The following is an 18,672-nucleotide window of genomic DNA, read 5'->3' on the forward strand; positions in this document are numbered from 1 at the left end:
AAAAGAAAGAAAGACTTAAATGTGAAGACCTTATTATCATTATCCTTGGGGCGTCATAGAAATCGTAGGTAAAAAAAGAAAAGAAAAGAAACGGGATAAAAGGCATAGTTTCTTGACCGATGTTGTGAAGGAAACTGAAGTCAATAAGCTAAGTTAAAAAGATGTGCATAAAAAGTTTTAATTGTCTAAATTACCCTAACGTATTCGGAGTTGCAGTGTAAAGTTATTGGAATATTTAGCTATTGGAAAGGTTATCCTTATGTGTAGTCCCAGTGCAGGCTGTATGCAGTTTGTATTAATTGTACGTTGTCACATAGAAAATAAATCAGTTGGGCTATTTAACAAACAGAAAATTTTACACGGCTTTTTCCGTTGAAGCAGTGGCGGCCTAAAGATTAAGATTATCATATGGTTTCATACTATACCAACACCATGCACTGGATAAAGATTGGATAGGTACACACTTGATTAGCTGCTGTTACGTTACCAGCAGTTGCAAATCTGAGTTTGTTGGTCTGTACTTAGGGTCTTGGCGAGTTCTCTCATGAAATGCAGACCGACTCTACATAAACAGTACATGTCTTCATATATTGTGTATAGAAGAAAGATCAGTCATTGAAGAATTAATTGTAAAGACTAAAAGAATTTGGAGATTTCTGAGTGCAACTAGGCCTAGGCCTATATACACGCGAATTGTTGTGGTTGTGCTTCCTACGCACAGACGCACCTATCCTAGCAACAAACTTGCTGGGTAGTTGGAAAAAAATACCTCAATTTTCTTTTACAATGCACTTTACCACGTTTCAACGTGATTTGTCTTTTTAAATTTTAATGATCACAACAATATGCAGCATCATGACTAAACCATGACGACTTACACTTACTTCTCCTTGAATGTATGATGTGGCCATGAAGGAATTTCAAGCACTGATAAAAAGTAGTACGTGTAGCTTGTGACATATCGACAAAAATTTAACACGAAGCAGTACTGGTTTGCAGACCGGCTGTTGAGAAACATTGTTTTAGATTAGTTGGCGACATTGACGTGTTTACCAAATCACCTGAAAGCAAATATTCCAATGTTATACATTATAACTTTCAGGTAAAGGTATTAAATTTAGTATGTGATCAATTTTTGTTTGTGGCATGTTGGCTTCACTGCCAATAAAAATGGGATCTAGTGTGCAAGTGCACAAACACAGGGTACATTCTGACATTTGTATACTCAGACCCCAGCTACTCAAATTGTGACACTATTTGGTTATGTACTTCCGCACTAGACCCTAAATACTAATGTTGTTTGCAGCGAAACACATAAGCAAATATAGTTTTGTGCGGTACCGTAGCAAACTGAGGTATCGGTTTTGTATACCTATGCTTCATGTAGTTGTGTACTTGTGCAATAGACCCACTAAGTGGATATCTCCAGTCTGTTAATTTCTTTCATTTTTTATACTGCTCATTTTTTTGGTATACAGATCTATCAACGTCACCACAGGCCTGTTTTGCTACGATACCAAGATCACTATGTATATTTGCTAGCTTGCTGCAGGCAACTCTTTTCTCCAAAATCAGACTAGATAAAGGACTATCACATTTCTTATTTTGCACTGTCCCTATGTCTTTGTTTTACCCAGCGAGATATTAACAAATCATAACTAGCTTAAATGCCAATATATAAATCTATAACTTTTCTTGTTTTGGCTTAAGTGATTATTCTGTGCCTGTGTTCCATACGGTATTAGAGAGGTAGCAAATGATGTCAAAGCACATTTCATTTTAAGTATGTGGACATAATATTATATATGGCAATCTTCTATGTAAAATTAAATACAGTTAACAGGGGTAGTAAAATGTAAAAAGGAAAAGTTTCAATCGCTTGACTGAAATATGTGGTGACTGATGAGGATGGTGTTGAGAAAGTGAGCGTAGATTGTTGGCAACCATTTTTTTAAAATAACTGGGTGTGCACAAACAACACATAGTATAGTGAACAGGCTTACACAGATTGCATGACTGGTTGATGTTTTCACTGTGACAGTGCAGATGATAGACAACAGCTTTTTTATTCAGTTTAAACTGATGTTTGGTTTGACCGAAATAAGCCTGCAAATGCAAATTACTACTGTACGTACGAAAAAATAAAATTTACCATTTTTTGATTTTTAAAGTAGGTTAGTTAGGCAGTCATTTAACATTATCTGATGAACTACGTTGAAAATGAAATTATGGCAAAAATGGATTAGTCTCAAACATGCTGTTTTGTTGGTACTTTTTAAGATTGTAACTATACAAGCGCAAGGTACGTTTGATGATTGTCATTATCTTTAATATCAAGCTTGAGCCTAGACCTTTTATAACTAATTCTAATAGCAAAATATCTATGAGTAATGAACATCAAATAATCATTTTCTGCTTAACTGTATCTATCCTGATATGGTTAAACGATGATGTAACAGCTTTGGTTATTGTGACCATTTGGATATTATAACCAAAATGGTCTAGTCCCAAGGTGGTCAACTGGTCATAATAAGCAGAGTCTACTTTAGTTGGCCATATAACATATGTTACATGTATCATGTTTTGTTTTTATTCAGGCCATTGTGTTGACCCTGGTTATATACCAGAGCATGGTTTTCGATCACCACAATTGTCAGATAAACCATATTTTGAGAAGTCAGTGCTGCGCTACAGCTGTGACGAAAACTATAAGTTGGTTCCTGATAATGCCACTCAAACCTGTTCACTTTTAGATGATGGTTCTTGTTCGTGGGTTCCAGCATTTCCACCATCATGTGAAAAAAGTATCTAAGTTGTCTTCAATAACATAACGATGTCCTTATAGATTTACATAATTCTGACTTTCTTGCAAAATCACATTTCGTATATATCGCACTGTACTGTACTGAAAGTCTGAGCTTGATACACTGTGTAATTATCTCTTGAGTAAACTAATGAATAGAATAATGTTTTTTGTTTAGGCCCACAACACCTAACTACTCTGAATTTTTTTATATTTTATTGGAATGCTTATATCTATGACTAAAGTAAATATAATTCATTTTAGCTAAATTCTTTTGGTTGTTTTGAGACAAAATTTGTCCAAGATTTTAAAATATTGCAGCATAATTTATGCTGACTTTTGGCATGCTGCGATGACAGAAAAAATTCTTATTTTATGTGAAGTCATAAGGATCATTTCAAATTAAAGAATTGTAATGAAGCTTGGGGTCGACTTTTGTTTTAAAGTAGTTAATAAGACAAGACAATTAGAAGTGAAAAAAAACATTTGTTTACTGATCTTGAAGCCACAACATACTCATTAGGAAATTAAATAACAGAAATATGTGAATGTTTATGGTTGGATGTTGTCCTGTGTCCACCTTTGATCCTTTTAAGACTTGGTACGTGTAAAGAGCTAGTGGACTACTTTGAAATGTGAATCGTTCCAATTAAAGTAACTTACAGAAAGACTAAGAGTACTTAACATCATCATCAGCTTGTATTTATATTAGATTTGGAGATCAAACACTATATTTAATTTTAGTAATTGCATTTTTGGAGGCCTGAAGCAAGGATCAATATTTACATTTAAATAACATATGTATGAAATGAAAGCATTTGACATACATAGATTGTGAGATTGATCTTTCAGGAGCCTAAACTGGTGTATTATATATACTCTCACTACAAGTTGTAGGTTCTTCAAATAAATTAACCATGAAAGATTCAGTGTAGTACTCGTGACACTCCTGGGCATCACATATGATTTTAATAACGCCTACCGTGAGTGTACAAACAGCTGCCGGTAGCCAGAAGTGGAACAAGAGAACATTTGCATTAAAATTACTGGTTGTATTTGATATGGTTTTACAAGTATCGCTCTTTGTAGGTTATCTGTCACTTATTTAATACAGCTTTTCCCAATATCGTTTTGTTTAGTGACTATCACTTTGTGTCTTTTTCTCTAAAGAAGAAAAAATTTTCGTTACCGATACTAAATGTCAAACAATAACTAACCGTTTAGTGATTGACAGCAAACCTTACAAAGCGACATAATTATTTAAATTCTTTTAAAAAAAAATTTCTGTCAACAATAAACGTCGTGTTTATTTGCATAAAAAATTAATGTTGGGGGAAATCTGGAAGTGAGGTTCAGATATGTAAGATCACTTACTGAGAAGTTACTGAGGCTTGTGTTTGGCCTATCCCTAAGTAATACCAAAGTAGAAGATTTACTAGACATGATAGGATATTGCAGAAATGAGGAGTCTAACTGCAATTTTCCTTTTGTGGCGTTTATTGCAAACACATACTCTGTAAATTGCAGCTCAACCTTATGAATGATATTTATTAAACATTACATATATACCTAATTTTTAAAAATTGTTAAATAAACAAATTACTTACCTTTCCCGCCATCTCTTGAACTAAGTAGCCTTCTAGCTCTTTCACCTTCCGAGTTTCAAGAAGATCAAAGTTACTTTCTGAAAATTTATCCTTGTCCTCAATTAATTTTCAAATTGTGAGAGTGGGTTTGGGTTTGATGTAGACTCACCAACAGACTACTTTTTCCATTTCTAACATTATAATCATGTCAAGTATATACATTTAAAAAAAATTATCTCAAGTTTTACAGAAGATCTTGATCGAGAAATAATCTTTTCAACTTTATATAAAGAGAGAATATTTTTCATAAACCCAGCAATCAACATGCCTGAAGAAGTATTTATTGTATATACATTACCCCTAATATTTAAACTCTGACAATTTTTATAATGAAAATCACTTGAATAACTTCCACAATATCTATTTTACATATTTACTTAACTCGTTGCTGTAAACATTCTGTAAAAAATGTATAAAATCATAATAAAATTGTCAAAATGCTTCCAACTTGGAAAGTTTGCATGGAAAGGCTCTCTCATGACGTCAGGATAAAATCTTGGGAGCATGTGTTCCCGATGATTTTTTATTTTGTATTTGTTACTAAAATTCATCAAGTGTGCAAATTTTATTTCTTGATCTCCAAACTTGTTTTAGTGATTGGCTTCCCCCTTTTTTACAGAATGACAAGCTTGCTTTATTACTTAGCCTTCTGATAAGCAAAACACAATTAGGAAGCCAGACTTTTAATAAATTGCAAAATGCATGTTGTATGGAGTACTTGGTCATCTTGCTTGTGTTGTGGACATATCATTCTGCACAGTGAACCAGTATAGGAATCAGGAAAGGCCTGTGTTTGTATAAAGATTAGTGGGAAACTTTGACTATTCTGTTGTAAAATTGCCTTTTGTAATTTAATCTTTATTGTATGTGTTAATGCAGCGGTTACCAAACTAGGTAAACGAGATTTGGTCAGGGGCGCCGTAAAAATTAAACAAAATTTACTTGCTTATAAGAACAAAAATATAATAATTGGTCACAAGGTTACGTTTATCTTGTAATATACGTTCTACTTCACACCACACGATTCATGGTTTGCAAGAAAATGGCATTTATTCTGTTACATAATAAAACAACTGCAGATCATATTGACCGAATATTGTCATGCTTACTTTAATGCAAACACAATGATTATGCTTGTAATTATAATCACCTTCACAAATTAATTTTGCAATAGTCAGGTTTTCACATGTATGCGGCGAAGCAATAGGTTTTTGCCAATAAAATAAAGGAGAGATTTGTTATCGGTGTGAAGCCTCATCAAAAACAGGCATAAGTATTAGAATAAACTCCAGAATTGTTCTATTGTGCATTGAATGTGTTTTAGAATTGCTCGGTTGTTTGAAATGCCAGTAATTTTTGGGTGTTCATAGGTTTTCAAAGGGTTCCAAAAGAATGAAAAGTTTGGTAACCAGACCACTGGGCTAGTGAAAATAAGAACATATTTTTCATTTGGTTTGACTTGAATTTTATCACGAAAAGATTTTTCCACTTGGTCCTTTAAAGATACAAAATATCATATAAATCTAATTTGACATTAAACTTGACGATTTTCTATTCTGAATGAAATTGGTGTTGGCGCCTGGCAAGAATGAAATGCATCAAAATGTTGTTATGATGTGTTCCTGGAGTTTTGGAAAATATCGTCCTTTAGTAGCAAGAGCCTTTTTTTTCAGTACATTATTTTTTGTAATCTTAGCCGTGTTCATGCTTGCATTCTACCTTATTGTAAACTTTTTATTTAACAACGGTTCTCACTTCCTGGTTTTATCATTCTTTTCTATGTTTAAGGTTTTTAATTTCCGCTCATATTCTGAATCACATGGTGATTGCATTTTGTCAATCTCTAGTTAATTAATATTTTTTTCAGAAACCCAGTGTCCTGATTTGATTATTTGGCATGGGAATTATACAGGAGGGCTGTTTTATGAAGGAACTACCATTCACAAAAGCGACATAGTCTGTTGGTCAGGTTATGTGTTAGATTTCTCACCTCCTACATTGACTTGCTTAAGCAACGGTGAATGGTCATCGGGTTCCAATCAACTGTACTGTGTTGGTAAGAATAAATTACAAAGCAATTATGCTGTTGGAGTGTTGGTTATTGATAATTTCAGGTAAAACTCAGAAGTGCATTGAAAGGCTCGCTTAGTCTTCACAACAAAACTACTATATTGCTTGGTTGAACTAAACTAAACTAAGCTGGCATGCGGTATAAATAAATCTGAAGACATTGCTTACTTGTTTAATTTGCAGAAAAAAATTGTTCTGATTTGAGGGACCCAGAGAATGGCAGTGTTAAGATATATTCACGAGATATGCATAATTCAATTGAATATCACACATCAAAAGTTTCATTACAATGGCCACCTGATTCAGAAGCTATATACAAGTGTGATGATTGGTATCAGTTAAAGCCTGATGTGAACACACGTGTTTGTTCTAAAGGAAATTGGAGCAATGTTACACCCCAGTGTGGTATGTGTTGAGTATTTAATTATATTGCTACGGTGACTACTACCACATGTTGACTTTACAGCTGCATTGTAATTTAGCATGCAAACTATATATGTTTGCAAATTATTTTATAAATATTTTGCTGAGTTTTAGTTTTTGCATGAATTGTTTGTGTGCTTACTAGTGGTACCTGATTATGAAAAATAATTTCTAAATATATAATTGTACAAAAATTTCTCAGAGTTATTATGCTCTTAGAAAGACCGTTATATTTTATCAAATATACATGCTGTGTCAGGCCATCAGGGGTCTGCAACGTTTTTCTGTTACGAGCTAAAAACATAGTGTTCGGCAGATTGCTGAAGTGACTTCACTGAATTTAAACCTGTAATTAAATTTGCCTTATAAAATGTTGTCCAAATTCAAATGCAGAGGCCATTTCTAGCCAGGTATAGCACGGTCACTCGTGATCATTTAGATCAGGATTATGACCATCTTTTGTATGTGTCTCATTTTTGGTGTATTTACCATAAAATTAACTGACAGCCACGTGTGATATCATATTGTTATATAAGGTAAATGAGGTCACTATGCGTAAGAAATGATACAGTGTAATCTGTTGACTCATATTATGCATACATATGTACCCATGCAAAAAATGCTGTTTTAGTGTTGTTGTATGCATAAGTTGCTGGTATTGGTGCAGTCATCAGAGTGCATGCTGATTTTATTCTAGGTTAAGCAGTGGCAAGTGACACTATCAGCGATATATTTATAACACTGCGCTAATATTTCATGAGATTAAGTAAAATCATAAAGGTAACTAGTGTATGGTATTGGCACTTGTAGTCCAGTGACAATAATTCTGGAAGAATAACTTGGGTAAAGTTGAAATAGTGATGCTGTAACAAACTGTTGCAGTTGAAACACTAAACACAAAAATAATTGTGGCATACTTACTCACAGTTACAATATATTTCTTTTATTTCGTGTTTTTTGTAAACATATCATAAATACAGTACAATCTGGAATAACTTAATGTTTCCTGTGATGCGCAAGGTGACAAGAACAAATATAGATTTAAATAAAGTTGCTAAACCCGACTTTAACTTCATTGTTAACTTATTGAGAATAACCAATGACACCCACACTGCATAGATCATGTAAGTTAAGCATATTTCTATTAGATGTTTTTGCAATCTTTAAATACAAATGTCATTGATATTTTAGTTTTGTGTTGATTTATTGCGATGGTATTAAGTGGGTCATAAATTATTTGATAATTTATTAGATATTTTCTATGCACTTTTTATTCACAGTTTGTACTTTTGTTCACAGTTTCTGCATATTGTACTAACCCCACACATGTCATGCATGGACTTTTCCTCTGTTGCTTGAAAACAGGTATTATATATATTATAAATTAGCCATAGAATTTTGGACGATTAAATCTTGGTACCGGTAGCTACTTTCTGGCATCATGAATTTTTAATTGGCAGTAAAATGTGTTGGCTGATTACCCCACTTTTTAACTCTAATTTTTTTGACAAATGATCTGAAAAGAACTAAATTTTGATAAGAGCTGAGAAATTTATGAATTTCACAGTAACATCACACAAACGATTAAACAATGTAACAAGGATGTGGCATGTTATAATGAAGTAACGGTAGCAAGGATGCTTCAGCATAGCTGTTTTCAGTATTTTTGCTTCAGGTGTACTCACATGCTTCTTGTCATTTGGGTTTCCATGAAATCTGTTTATGGCTTTACTAAGGTCTTTGTCTAAATACTCTAAAATTTAAAAAAGCAATTGGACAGAATCAGAAATGATATTTAAAATGTGGCGAGTGGTGACCATAATGTAGATTGATATATTTAATAACTAAGGTTTCTTTTTGATTTTCTGTAAATGATGGTACGGTATCACAATTAAAAATGTCACCGGCACCGTTACGTTGCCACTACTATACCGCTACTACTAGCTTTATATACACTGTGATGGTTGCTGTAGTAAAGCACATTAACCTAGTATATATAACATATATAATTCAAGAATATAAAAATATAAAATACTAACTTAAGCAAATGCTAATGATGCTATGTTGACTTAAAATAAGAGAGTTAGTTAAGCATTGAAAAGATACTTGGGGAACATATTGCTATGACGGAATTACTAGGGCCATTTTGAAATTATTTCTGTGATGGTAACGATCTGTGGTTGATATAAAAACGCACCCCCATGGATGCTTAATATTACACTGTTGTGTGAATGCCTGTCAATATGAGGCTATGAGTATAATACTTTCTTACTTTTGGTTAGGCACTTGGATATTGCTTTTTGCTATCATGATAATAATAGAAATAGGTTTTGTGGAAAGAAAAGTTTACCATAATCTGGATAGTTCATCTGTGTACATTAACTTTTTATGAGTAATAAAGTTTGTAGCTCCTTTTAAAGTTATATAATTGCTTCCAATCACATGAGAATATTTCAAAATTAAATTTTATGGCTAGCTCATATTGATTTAGAATGCTATATGGTTGTAGTTCCGCTTAATATCACATACATCTAAAAAGGAATTGACAGTAGAATAAGCGATGTCTGGATATGCTGTCAACAAAATGATTTTCTAATATTCATAAATTTTCGACAATATGTTTTTCTCGATCATAGCGTCTCAGTTTTGTTAAAACAAAAGGTTAAGGTGCATAACCAAACCGTTTAACAAAAGTCTTGAATAAACCCAGATGGCACATTGGCACTGTTCCCATTTTTACTTTTTGAGCACTTTGTTTTATCCACAGCACTGTTTTGATTTGTATTCAGACGTATATAAGGATAAAAGTTTGTCTAAAACCTGGATATAAAAAACTTCTCAGCATCGGCTATTAAATAGCAAGCGATCACTGTTACGGCTAAGTTGCACTGGCAAGTGTAGAGTAAAATATAAAATTAAAACCAGAGTGAGCTTGCTTTATATTTTACTCCACAGACATTGTATTTCACGTACAAGAATAACAGTCATTCATCAGACCTCGATTTCCTCACACATTTCCAGTGTTTTTTCTTGTTCAATACAATGTACAGTGCACAGACTATGGTTGATGACTAGATTTTTGTGATCTTATTACCATGCTTTCAAGATCTTTGGTTTCCTTTTTATTCTTGTTAAGCATGCCTTGCGCTTGATCACATATATCGTTTATCGTATAAGAGACAACTTTTTTGTTCTTTTGTTGTTATCGCCTTAGAACTCGAAAGGGCCTGTGAGACTTTGCTTAATAAATGTATACCGGTAATATAGACACTTGCGAAAGTTTTAAATTAGGAAGTGTTATTTAATTAGTTATTTATTTATTTAAAGTAAATAAAAAAAATTAAATGGCATACAAGGCATATTATTTAGGCACGTTAAGTGTTGAGTTACCACTCGCAGAACGAAAATATAAGCCAGAGCTGCTATAAATATGTTTTAGCTCCTGTGTTCGCTCTGTCATTAAAATAAATGTTTGACGTTTTCAAACGCCGAAGGCTTTTAAACAAACGCCAGGGTCAGGCTTAGCTTGAACATAAATATTTTAACAGTCTGGTCACCGAAACTCCCAAAGACCGTTAAAAGGAGAATTAAATACTACACGAACTACTACAGAATTCTTTCCATTTAATTAATATACTTTGAGCAATATACGTGGTAGTTTCGCAAATATAGTTCACTTTCTTTTCGTTTTGTTCATTGTTGTCAGTTGTCACGTAAGAACATAGCAGGATGATTGTTTCTTGACGTATTTCCTACAACCGTGGTTATGCAATTTGAAGCGCGTTCAATTTTGAATCTAGACATCCACGTATTGTGTTACTAAGTACAGGCAATGACGAATTCTTTGTACTGAATACCACTTTTCAGCGCGTTAAATCTTTGCTCCTGTCACTCGTGTTCTAGAATTGCTTACATGCAAACTTGATTTAATCGTTGATCATCGTTTTTACGTAGCCCCCTCACTAGTTTGCTTGACGCTTCGTCCCAATATCGCATCTTGCCGTGGTATAAAAATAAATGCTTATTATGCAGAGGTAATGATTTACTTTTAATTCACTTCAGTTTCTAGAAAAACAGCATCTCTTAAATTTTGAATTTGTTGAAAGTTTATTGTATGGTATATCGGCGTTTTAACCCCGTACAAGTTCATTTTTCAAAAGTCGAAATTTATTCCTTATACTTTTATTGCTTAACAGATTCTGCTCCTGATGATGCGTGTTGCGCTCCTGGCGGAAGTGTTCAATTCCAATGCGAGAAAGGGTACAAAGTAGAAGGTGGTCATGTAGACATGGAATGTACAGAAAACGGCGTTTGGTCGAGCCAGACTGTCCCGAAATGTGTCTTAGGTTAGTCAAGATGCCTCCTAAAGCGCGTGCAGTTGGTAGTCCTTGCACCATGGTAGCGACAGACTGCCTATGACGAATAACGCTTGGTTGGAACTTTGCTTTCCATGTGTTGATGACCGCCTCAGTAAAGTCAGTTATTGCTTCCTCGATAGGTGCATTATTCATGCCTGGAGGAAAATATTACACCGAACACTGCGTACTATTCTTTTACGTCACATCCTGCATGTAATTGTACTTCGTTTGCAAACATTTCGATGTCACGTTTTGTGCTGGATTACGACTTATTTTAGACATTTTGTCGATTGTATTGAAAAAATGATTATTAGAGTTTATGTTCTTCCAGTGCACGTTGCTAGACTTGCGAATTCCTTTACGAAGACAGACTTTCCAAAAGAGCGTTGTGGCATTGAGTTTTATGTAAAAGTATAAAATATCAAGTTATATTGTCTCTATTAACTCTAAAAAGCCTAACTCCAAACCCCTTGCAGTTCTTGCTTGATCTCGAAACATTGTGTCACACTCCTTTTGTTTGCAGACGAAACCACACTTGCCCCTCCCAGATCGGGTTCTACTCCTTTATCGGATGATATGGTAAAGACGGTAGTCGGAGTGTCGACGGGAGTTCTTGGTCTTCTTCTTGTTGTCATCGTTCTTGCTTTCTGCAAACCTCATCTCAAGGATATCAAGCGGAGGTGGAGGGACCTCCGGGAAGATGAGGTAGGATTTATTTCATTTATTTATTTAAATGCCCGTTGTCTATATCGTAGTTAAGATGCTTTAATTTCAAATATCGCCGATATCGATATCGTAAGATGCTTTAGTTTCAAATATGATTCGTTTATTTGAAAAATAAAATTGCACTCCATAATTTCACTTGTTTCATTTTTATTCTGTGACCGGTTGAACGTTAGTGGTAAATGAACAGCGCAGTAGCGTTGCACTGAAAATGTTTTTGGGTACATCAGAAATCAATTCTCTAATTGGTAGGTAAGCTTGTAATATTACTAGTTTTATCTTTTATTATTGTTTAGAACGAGCTAATCATCAACGGTCAACGCGTCATTTTACCGACATATGAGGAAGCAACTGCGTCGAATGGACAAAACTGGTGCGATTGGTACAACCAAAGAAATTCTGATTCCCACTCATCAAGTGAAAGTGTACCTGCCGGTACAGGTATAACAAGACCCCCTGAAAATAATCCTTCCTTAGACGATGTTATAACGATACAAGCAAGTTCGTCTATTGACTCTCCGATTGTTTTAAACACGAATGGATTCCAGGGGCCAGGTGCATCAGTACTGCCAGTTCCCAGGCCATTGAACGTCTACGTTAACAATCCTCCTCGACCCAGTAGTCCGTTACCGACACCCAATGGCCATAGTTATGACGAAGACAATCCCGGGCCTAGCGGACTCAATTTACACGAAGTGAGAGGCTTTGAAGACGACTTTGTGCCAGTTAACGACGACTCAAATTTTACGAGTCGAAGCAAAGTGGCGGCGTCGCCAACGCTGAGTTGTTCATCCAATGACAGTATTACGGCACCGTTGATATCGTCGAGGCAAACTCGTAATGATTTTGTAGAAACAGCAAAGACGACTTTAGAACACAAAAAGCAACAGAATCTTGGTGACACATCAATTGAGTCAGCAAATTCCCAGCCGTCGACAGCAAGTGGCGAAACAGGCAATGTCGATTTCACTGGCATATCACAAGGACTCGGTGAGGTTATGAATAATGTTTAATTATTACAAGTATTTAGCGTCGAACAACATTTCAGACGCGTTTGTGCCAGATCTGGGAAATTTATCCCATCCGTGAAACGATATTTGAATTAGTTTGAGGCTTATCTAACCCGACATAAATCAGTTATACATGTTCTGAATTGTGATAATTCATAGTCTTACTATCATGAATATAGTATTCAAAGATCATGCACCATATGTAAAATAATACACCACTGTAATGTTCTTGGGCTCAGTACAATATTGCAATTTTACCTGAAAACTATGATAATGGTATTGTTTAGATTTGTTCACCGTCTCATCTGCGGACGATGCCGGTTCTACTCTGTCTCTCGGGTTCCAATTAGATGAGGATAATCAACGTCAAGCTGATTCTACCGTCTAGTAATGATCTTTTTTTTCTATCGTTATCAGGTAATAGATTACCTGATCTAAATTTAATTATCTCTGGGAATTGCAATTGACAAACTGATACTCAGCCTTTTGTGTGTTGCTAGTTCACAGTTGAGTTACGTTGATTTTAGTCTAATTTCTATGTGAAAAACTGGATACTTTATCTTGCATCCGATACACCGTCTCAATATGCAAAATATTTTGAAAATTGCCCAAAATCTTTATGCGTTTTCATTTTCTGCTGTAATTTTTAAACTTCGTAGTATAGTATGTGATGATAATACTAATCGTATTTTTTTGAACACAGTTATTGTCCGGTTATTGTGTGTTCCATTTCATTTTTAGTAATAATGCTTTCCGATTTATTTTTTAATCTCAAAAATATTAATTAATCTTTGCAATTTTGCAGTTTTTATTCAGTATGTCTGTGTTTTTTTTACTTTTGTGAATATCGATTTATGCTCTTTTACTTATTTAGCACAATTATGTTAGCATTTAGGAAACACGTGAAAGCGTGGAACGAAGTGTATGCTCATATGTATTCGGTTATATCTACTTCATGATTTTCTATAAGACATTGACATTTCTATAACATATGTATGTTGGTTGTTTTTCCTTCTACAACGTATTGAGGTGACCAGGCATCGCGCAACATTCGAAAACAATCTTTATAAACCGTTGTGGTAATATATTTAACCACATAACTATTTCAACCTTACCCATTTTCATGATATTTTGGTATTTCACTCTCTATCGTAATGAAATGTTTGTCAGTAGCATTTAAATTGGTGTCGGAGCACTTAAAAGACAAATTATCCCAAGCCCAAAATTGACAGAACAAATACGATGACGTTTACAAGTTAATATTTTTGAGAGTTCTTGGTTGTCAACGATCCTCTTTCCATTTTGTATGATTTTATTTTAGCCCTTTCCACTTTCAATGGAATAATCACTGTGAAACTAAATTCTGCATGGCAGTAGAATGTACAACCAGTTTGACTTTTTGGTCTGCTTGTAAAAGGTGATATTTCGTTATACTGAAGCTGTAAATTTCAATAAATGTTTAAAATGAAACTTGTGCCATTTTTCATTTCGGCATGGATTCGGCAGCCAATTAACTATTTTGTCTTGGAACAAAGTTTTTCAAAAGTTAGAAACATAGAGATATCACTTGCGAAGGAAAATCAATTGAACGAACTGATATGTCCCAACTTCAATGGGTGTAAAGGAGCTATCCCCTTGTCTATACCACAGGTATCTGATTAACGGATGCAAAAACTTCACACAGCTACGTATTTCGTATATATAGTTACACTTGAAGCAACAGTTGAGAGAAATAACTTAAAGTTAATCTCTGAGTTCTCATAAATATATGTTTTATCTGCTTTTCGCGGGTCTATATATTTACATAAGCATACTTAATAAGGTGTGGACCTATTTTTGCAATAGTACTTGGGGCAGGAGCCCCGTCAGCACCCACGCCTTATAGTCTACTGGTTTAACAAATTTATACAACATAGAAGCTGCTGAAAATCCTTCAAAAAGGAGTATATACGAGTAAATATGATGAGACAACTGCAATTCAATGCTAATAGAACTCTTCGAAAAAGGAACTCAAGTAATTAAGTCTTCACAAAAAGTTGACTACTTGAGTCACATTCAATTTGTATGATGATGTAAAAACCTTTATCATCGGACCAAGAAAGACAGGTGATGATTTCTCATTACTGGATCCCTTTCTATAGTCTCTGTGTAAATTCCGGTTAATGTAGGTATCGCCACTGTGCATAGAACACGGAACACAGGCCACAGACCTCTAACCACTCATCCACCGAGACGAGATTATTACCACTACCGAGCCGAAATGTTATGAATTTTCGTGGTAGAAATGCATTAAGAGTTAGTAGTGTAACTGGACTACTTAAGTATACAATGCAGTTGCAGTTATACTTCCGAAACTAGTTTCCGCGTCGCAGATAAATGTTTTAATATGAAGCTACCTGATTAAGTTGTCATAATCGCTACTTCATGATATCTACAGCAATTAATGAAGTCTTATTTCAGATATGACATGCGCAAAAAACCTCAAACTTTTTGCAGACATTAAAAGCATTCAAGTCATTAAATGTTGCAGAAAAGTGAAGAATTCTCTGGAATTCTCGTCCTTTTATAAATAATACCGTACAATATAAAACGCAATACAAATAATACGGGCAACCATACTACTGTATATTTTCACCAAAGAAACACCATCAACATCCCAACAACACCAAAATTACGGAATAAGACCAACAGCATAATTAGTTCAAATATGCAACAGAAACAAAGACACTCTGCTTTGATGGAATTATTCAGGTCATTTAAACGGATTCCTGTGATGACATTATTCTGCTGTCGATATAAAAACGTGTCACCAATAACACTGCTGTACTTCAGTTTGTGGATAAATGCCTTTGGAAGACGCTGCTCGCAAAGCAACGCATTCCTGTAATTATCACTCATATGGCCGGCGTGAGTTGGATCGATTCGTTCTTCCACTCATTTCGCAGGTGCTTTGATGTGTAGTTGTGCGCCGGTCAGAAATTTGATACAGAGTGACTACTTCACCATAAATAGAACACGCAGTCCTTAGTTAAAGATAGGCAGTTAGGTTAGGAAAATTGGCATGTATAAAGTCGATTTCAGCTATTTAGGGTTAAATTGAAGTTAAATTTTGATTAGAAGATAGTTTTTGGTTAGCTTTAGGTTACTATGTTAGACCATTTAACTTAGGGTAAAAAGAATCCATAAAAAATATCTTTGAACGTACCATTTTTTTCTGGTGAAATAATGGCAGCTTAGTTTCGATACATATTTTTTGGCTGCCACTACTTCACTGAAAGAATTTGTGCGTTTGAAGCAATTCTTTACATTGTCTTGTTAACCGAAGTTAAATGTTATAACGTAGGCAATACAGATAAATGATAAATATGATAAATAACCAACCATGGTAAATGTATGTTTTAACTATTTATTAAATGTATTGACTATGGTTGTAACATGCCATGCTAAACCTTAGCTAAATCTTCAAAGTAGAACTATTATGTTAAAACTTTGTTATCCAGCATAAAAGTTTCTGTCAAAGCATAGGTAATTTAATAGAATAAAAATTTTCTCGCTGTTATGTTTATTGTGGATGACAAAACTTAAAAATGGTAGCCTAGACGTGTACTGAAGCACAGCTAAGTTCTGTTTAAAACTCATATTTTAAATAGAACATTGTAGAGTAGTTAACCGAACTCTCACTGTTTTTATTGTTTTTTTTTATTTATTTTTATTATTCAGTAGGCTATATTTATTATTTATTTTTTATTTTATTTACAATGGGCTTAGTTCCAGTGAAATAGACACTTTCATGCTTTTTTGTAAAGAACTTTAAACAACTTCGCGCAGTATAAGTTCTATTTTAAGTTTAGTCTGGAATCCAGTTGTTCGTAAGTCCATCGTGCTATAGCCGAAGCAAACCGATGATTAAGCTCGACGTATTAATACTAAGGTGTTGTGATAAAACATTAAAACAGTTTGATAATAATTTTATGTTTTTCAGACCTAACTTTTAGAAAACAAAACAACAACCGTAAAATGAAGTATATATTGTTAGCTATCGGATTTTTGGCAATTTGTAATGTTGTGAGATGTGAAATAACCGTCAAAGACTGTGGTTCCAAGGTCGGAAAAATAAACAAGGTCAGCGTTCCAAACTGTACAAAAAGTCCATGCTCTTTACACCAAGGACAAAATTATACCGTGAACGTTACATTTACCACAAAAGAAGCTAGTGATAAAATATTTGCCAAGGTCTATGGAATTGTTGACAGCATAAGGGTGCCATTTTTTCTCAACCAGCCTAACGCTTGCATAACTAGTGGTCTGAAATGTCCACTAAAAATGGGTACATACACCTATACTTCAACCCTTGCAATCTTGAAGGGATACCCTGCCATCAAAGTTGATGTACAATGGGAATTGTTCGATGCCAAGGAAAAAGGAAACATGATATTTTGCTTTGAAACACCGATTCAGATTGTTGGATAACATAAGCAATCGGGTAGTCGACATAATTTGACAATACATAATTGATTAATAAACTTAACTTGATTCAGGATTTGTTTAAATAACGCTCGGTCTTAGTAACACTGCAGGTTTAATAAAGTTCTGATTAATATTTCAATGTGATTAGTGTAAAGTGTAGCATATTTGCAAGTGTAATATGTTTAACTGGTAGAGAGTGCTCAGTCAATAAAACCGTGATTACTTTGACTTGTACTGTTTTATTATCAACTCACGTGATATCTTGCGGTATATTTTGCTTACACGCTGCTGCCCTTCGCTCCCGCGAAATGCAGCCATGTTAAACTAAGAGAAAATGCCGAGCTGGCAGTTAGCCAAAAAAACTAAGCTGTTGCCCACATCAGAACAAACTGCTGATTTTCTCTATCTGCCTCTGCTCGCTGGTAGAAGTGCGAGCTTATCAAACGTGAAGCGATGGGAATAAAAATGTTCGACAAGAAAAACGCAGCATTTCAGAATACCTACAGCGAGGAGAACAATATGTTGGCTATGGAAGATACATGGAATTAAAGCTGACACGTAGATAAATAAATCAGCATAAAGTTGCGAAGCGGGCATTTCCAATAAAAACTTTTTCAGCAAAGGTGCTGGAAAACAACTTGGGAACGTACTAAAAAGAGTACCACACGAATTTATTCGGAGCAAGTTTCCAAATATCAAACGACAGTTGAAGTGTTATCAAAAAACAAGTTCATAAACTTCAATCAATAACTAGAAAACAATTTTCCAAGAAATGATGTAATGGTATTAAAAATGCCACCCAGGCCGCTACACACTTCTACACCAGGTTAGATATCGAGATTTATTCCTTTTACTTTTACTTCTTAACAGATTATGCTCCTGTTAACGCGTGTTGTGCTCCTGGTGGAAATGTTCAATTCCAAAGCGAGTGTCACAAGTAAATTACTGGGTAGAGCAATTTATTTACAGACGTCCGAACGGAGAAGCTTACAGTAGCTCCGCAAAACTAGAATGACACTACAGTCTGCGGAAAACCAACACGTACGGATTAATTGACATGCGAAGCACCGCTTCACACCAACTAGCTGCCCTTTTTCAAGCAGAAAAACAGGATGAGCTCAGCAAAGAAAACGGTACACCATTTAAGCGAAAAATACCTTCAAAACAATCAG

At 34.6% G+C, this 18,672-nt stretch overlaps 1 protein-coding gene across 1 annotated transcript; it reads left to right on the plus strand.

Moving 5' to 3' along the window:
* The first annotated feature begins 2,168 nt into the window (after positions 1–2,168).
* LOC143461966 (sushi domain-containing protein 4-like) lies at positions 2,169–14,503 on the plus strand. Its single transcript, XM_076959933.1, has 9 exons — positions 2,169–2,302; positions 2,598–2,804; positions 6,317–6,505; positions 6,703–6,924; positions 8,242–8,307; positions 11,139–11,288; positions 11,824–12,005; positions 12,320–13,013; positions 13,321–14,503. The coding sequence occupies exons 1-9, from the start codon at positions 2,221–2,223 to the stop codon at positions 13,419–13,421; spliced, it is 1,893 nt and encodes a 630-aa protein (XP_076816048.1). The 5' UTR covers positions 2,169–2,220; the 3' UTR covers positions 13,422–14,503.
* Positions 14,504–18,672: the final 4,169 nt, after the last annotated feature.

Source organism: Clavelina lepadiformis, chromosome 6, assembly GCF_947623445.1.
Source record: "Clavelina lepadiformis chromosome 6, kaClaLepa1.1, whole genome shotgun sequence".
In the NCBI taxonomy this organism is placed as follows: Eukaryota; Metazoa; Chordata; class Ascidiacea; order Aplousobranchia; family Clavelinidae; genus Clavelina; species Clavelina lepadiformis.

Bases quoted from the DNA above. Each gene is read 5' to 3' on its own strand.
- LOC143461966 (XM_076959933.1), top strand. From the start codon at position 2,221: ATGAAATTATGGCAAAAATGGATTAGTCTCAAACATGCTGTTTTGTTG. The intron at 2,303-2,597 runs GTACGTTTGATG...GTTTTTATTCAG, and splicing joins TGTAACTATACAAGCGCAAG to GCCATTGTGTTGACCCTGGT. The intron at 11,289-11,823 runs GTTAGTCAAGAT...TTTTGTTTGCAG, and splicing joins TGTCCCGAAATGTGTCTTAG to ACGAAACCACACTTGCCCCT.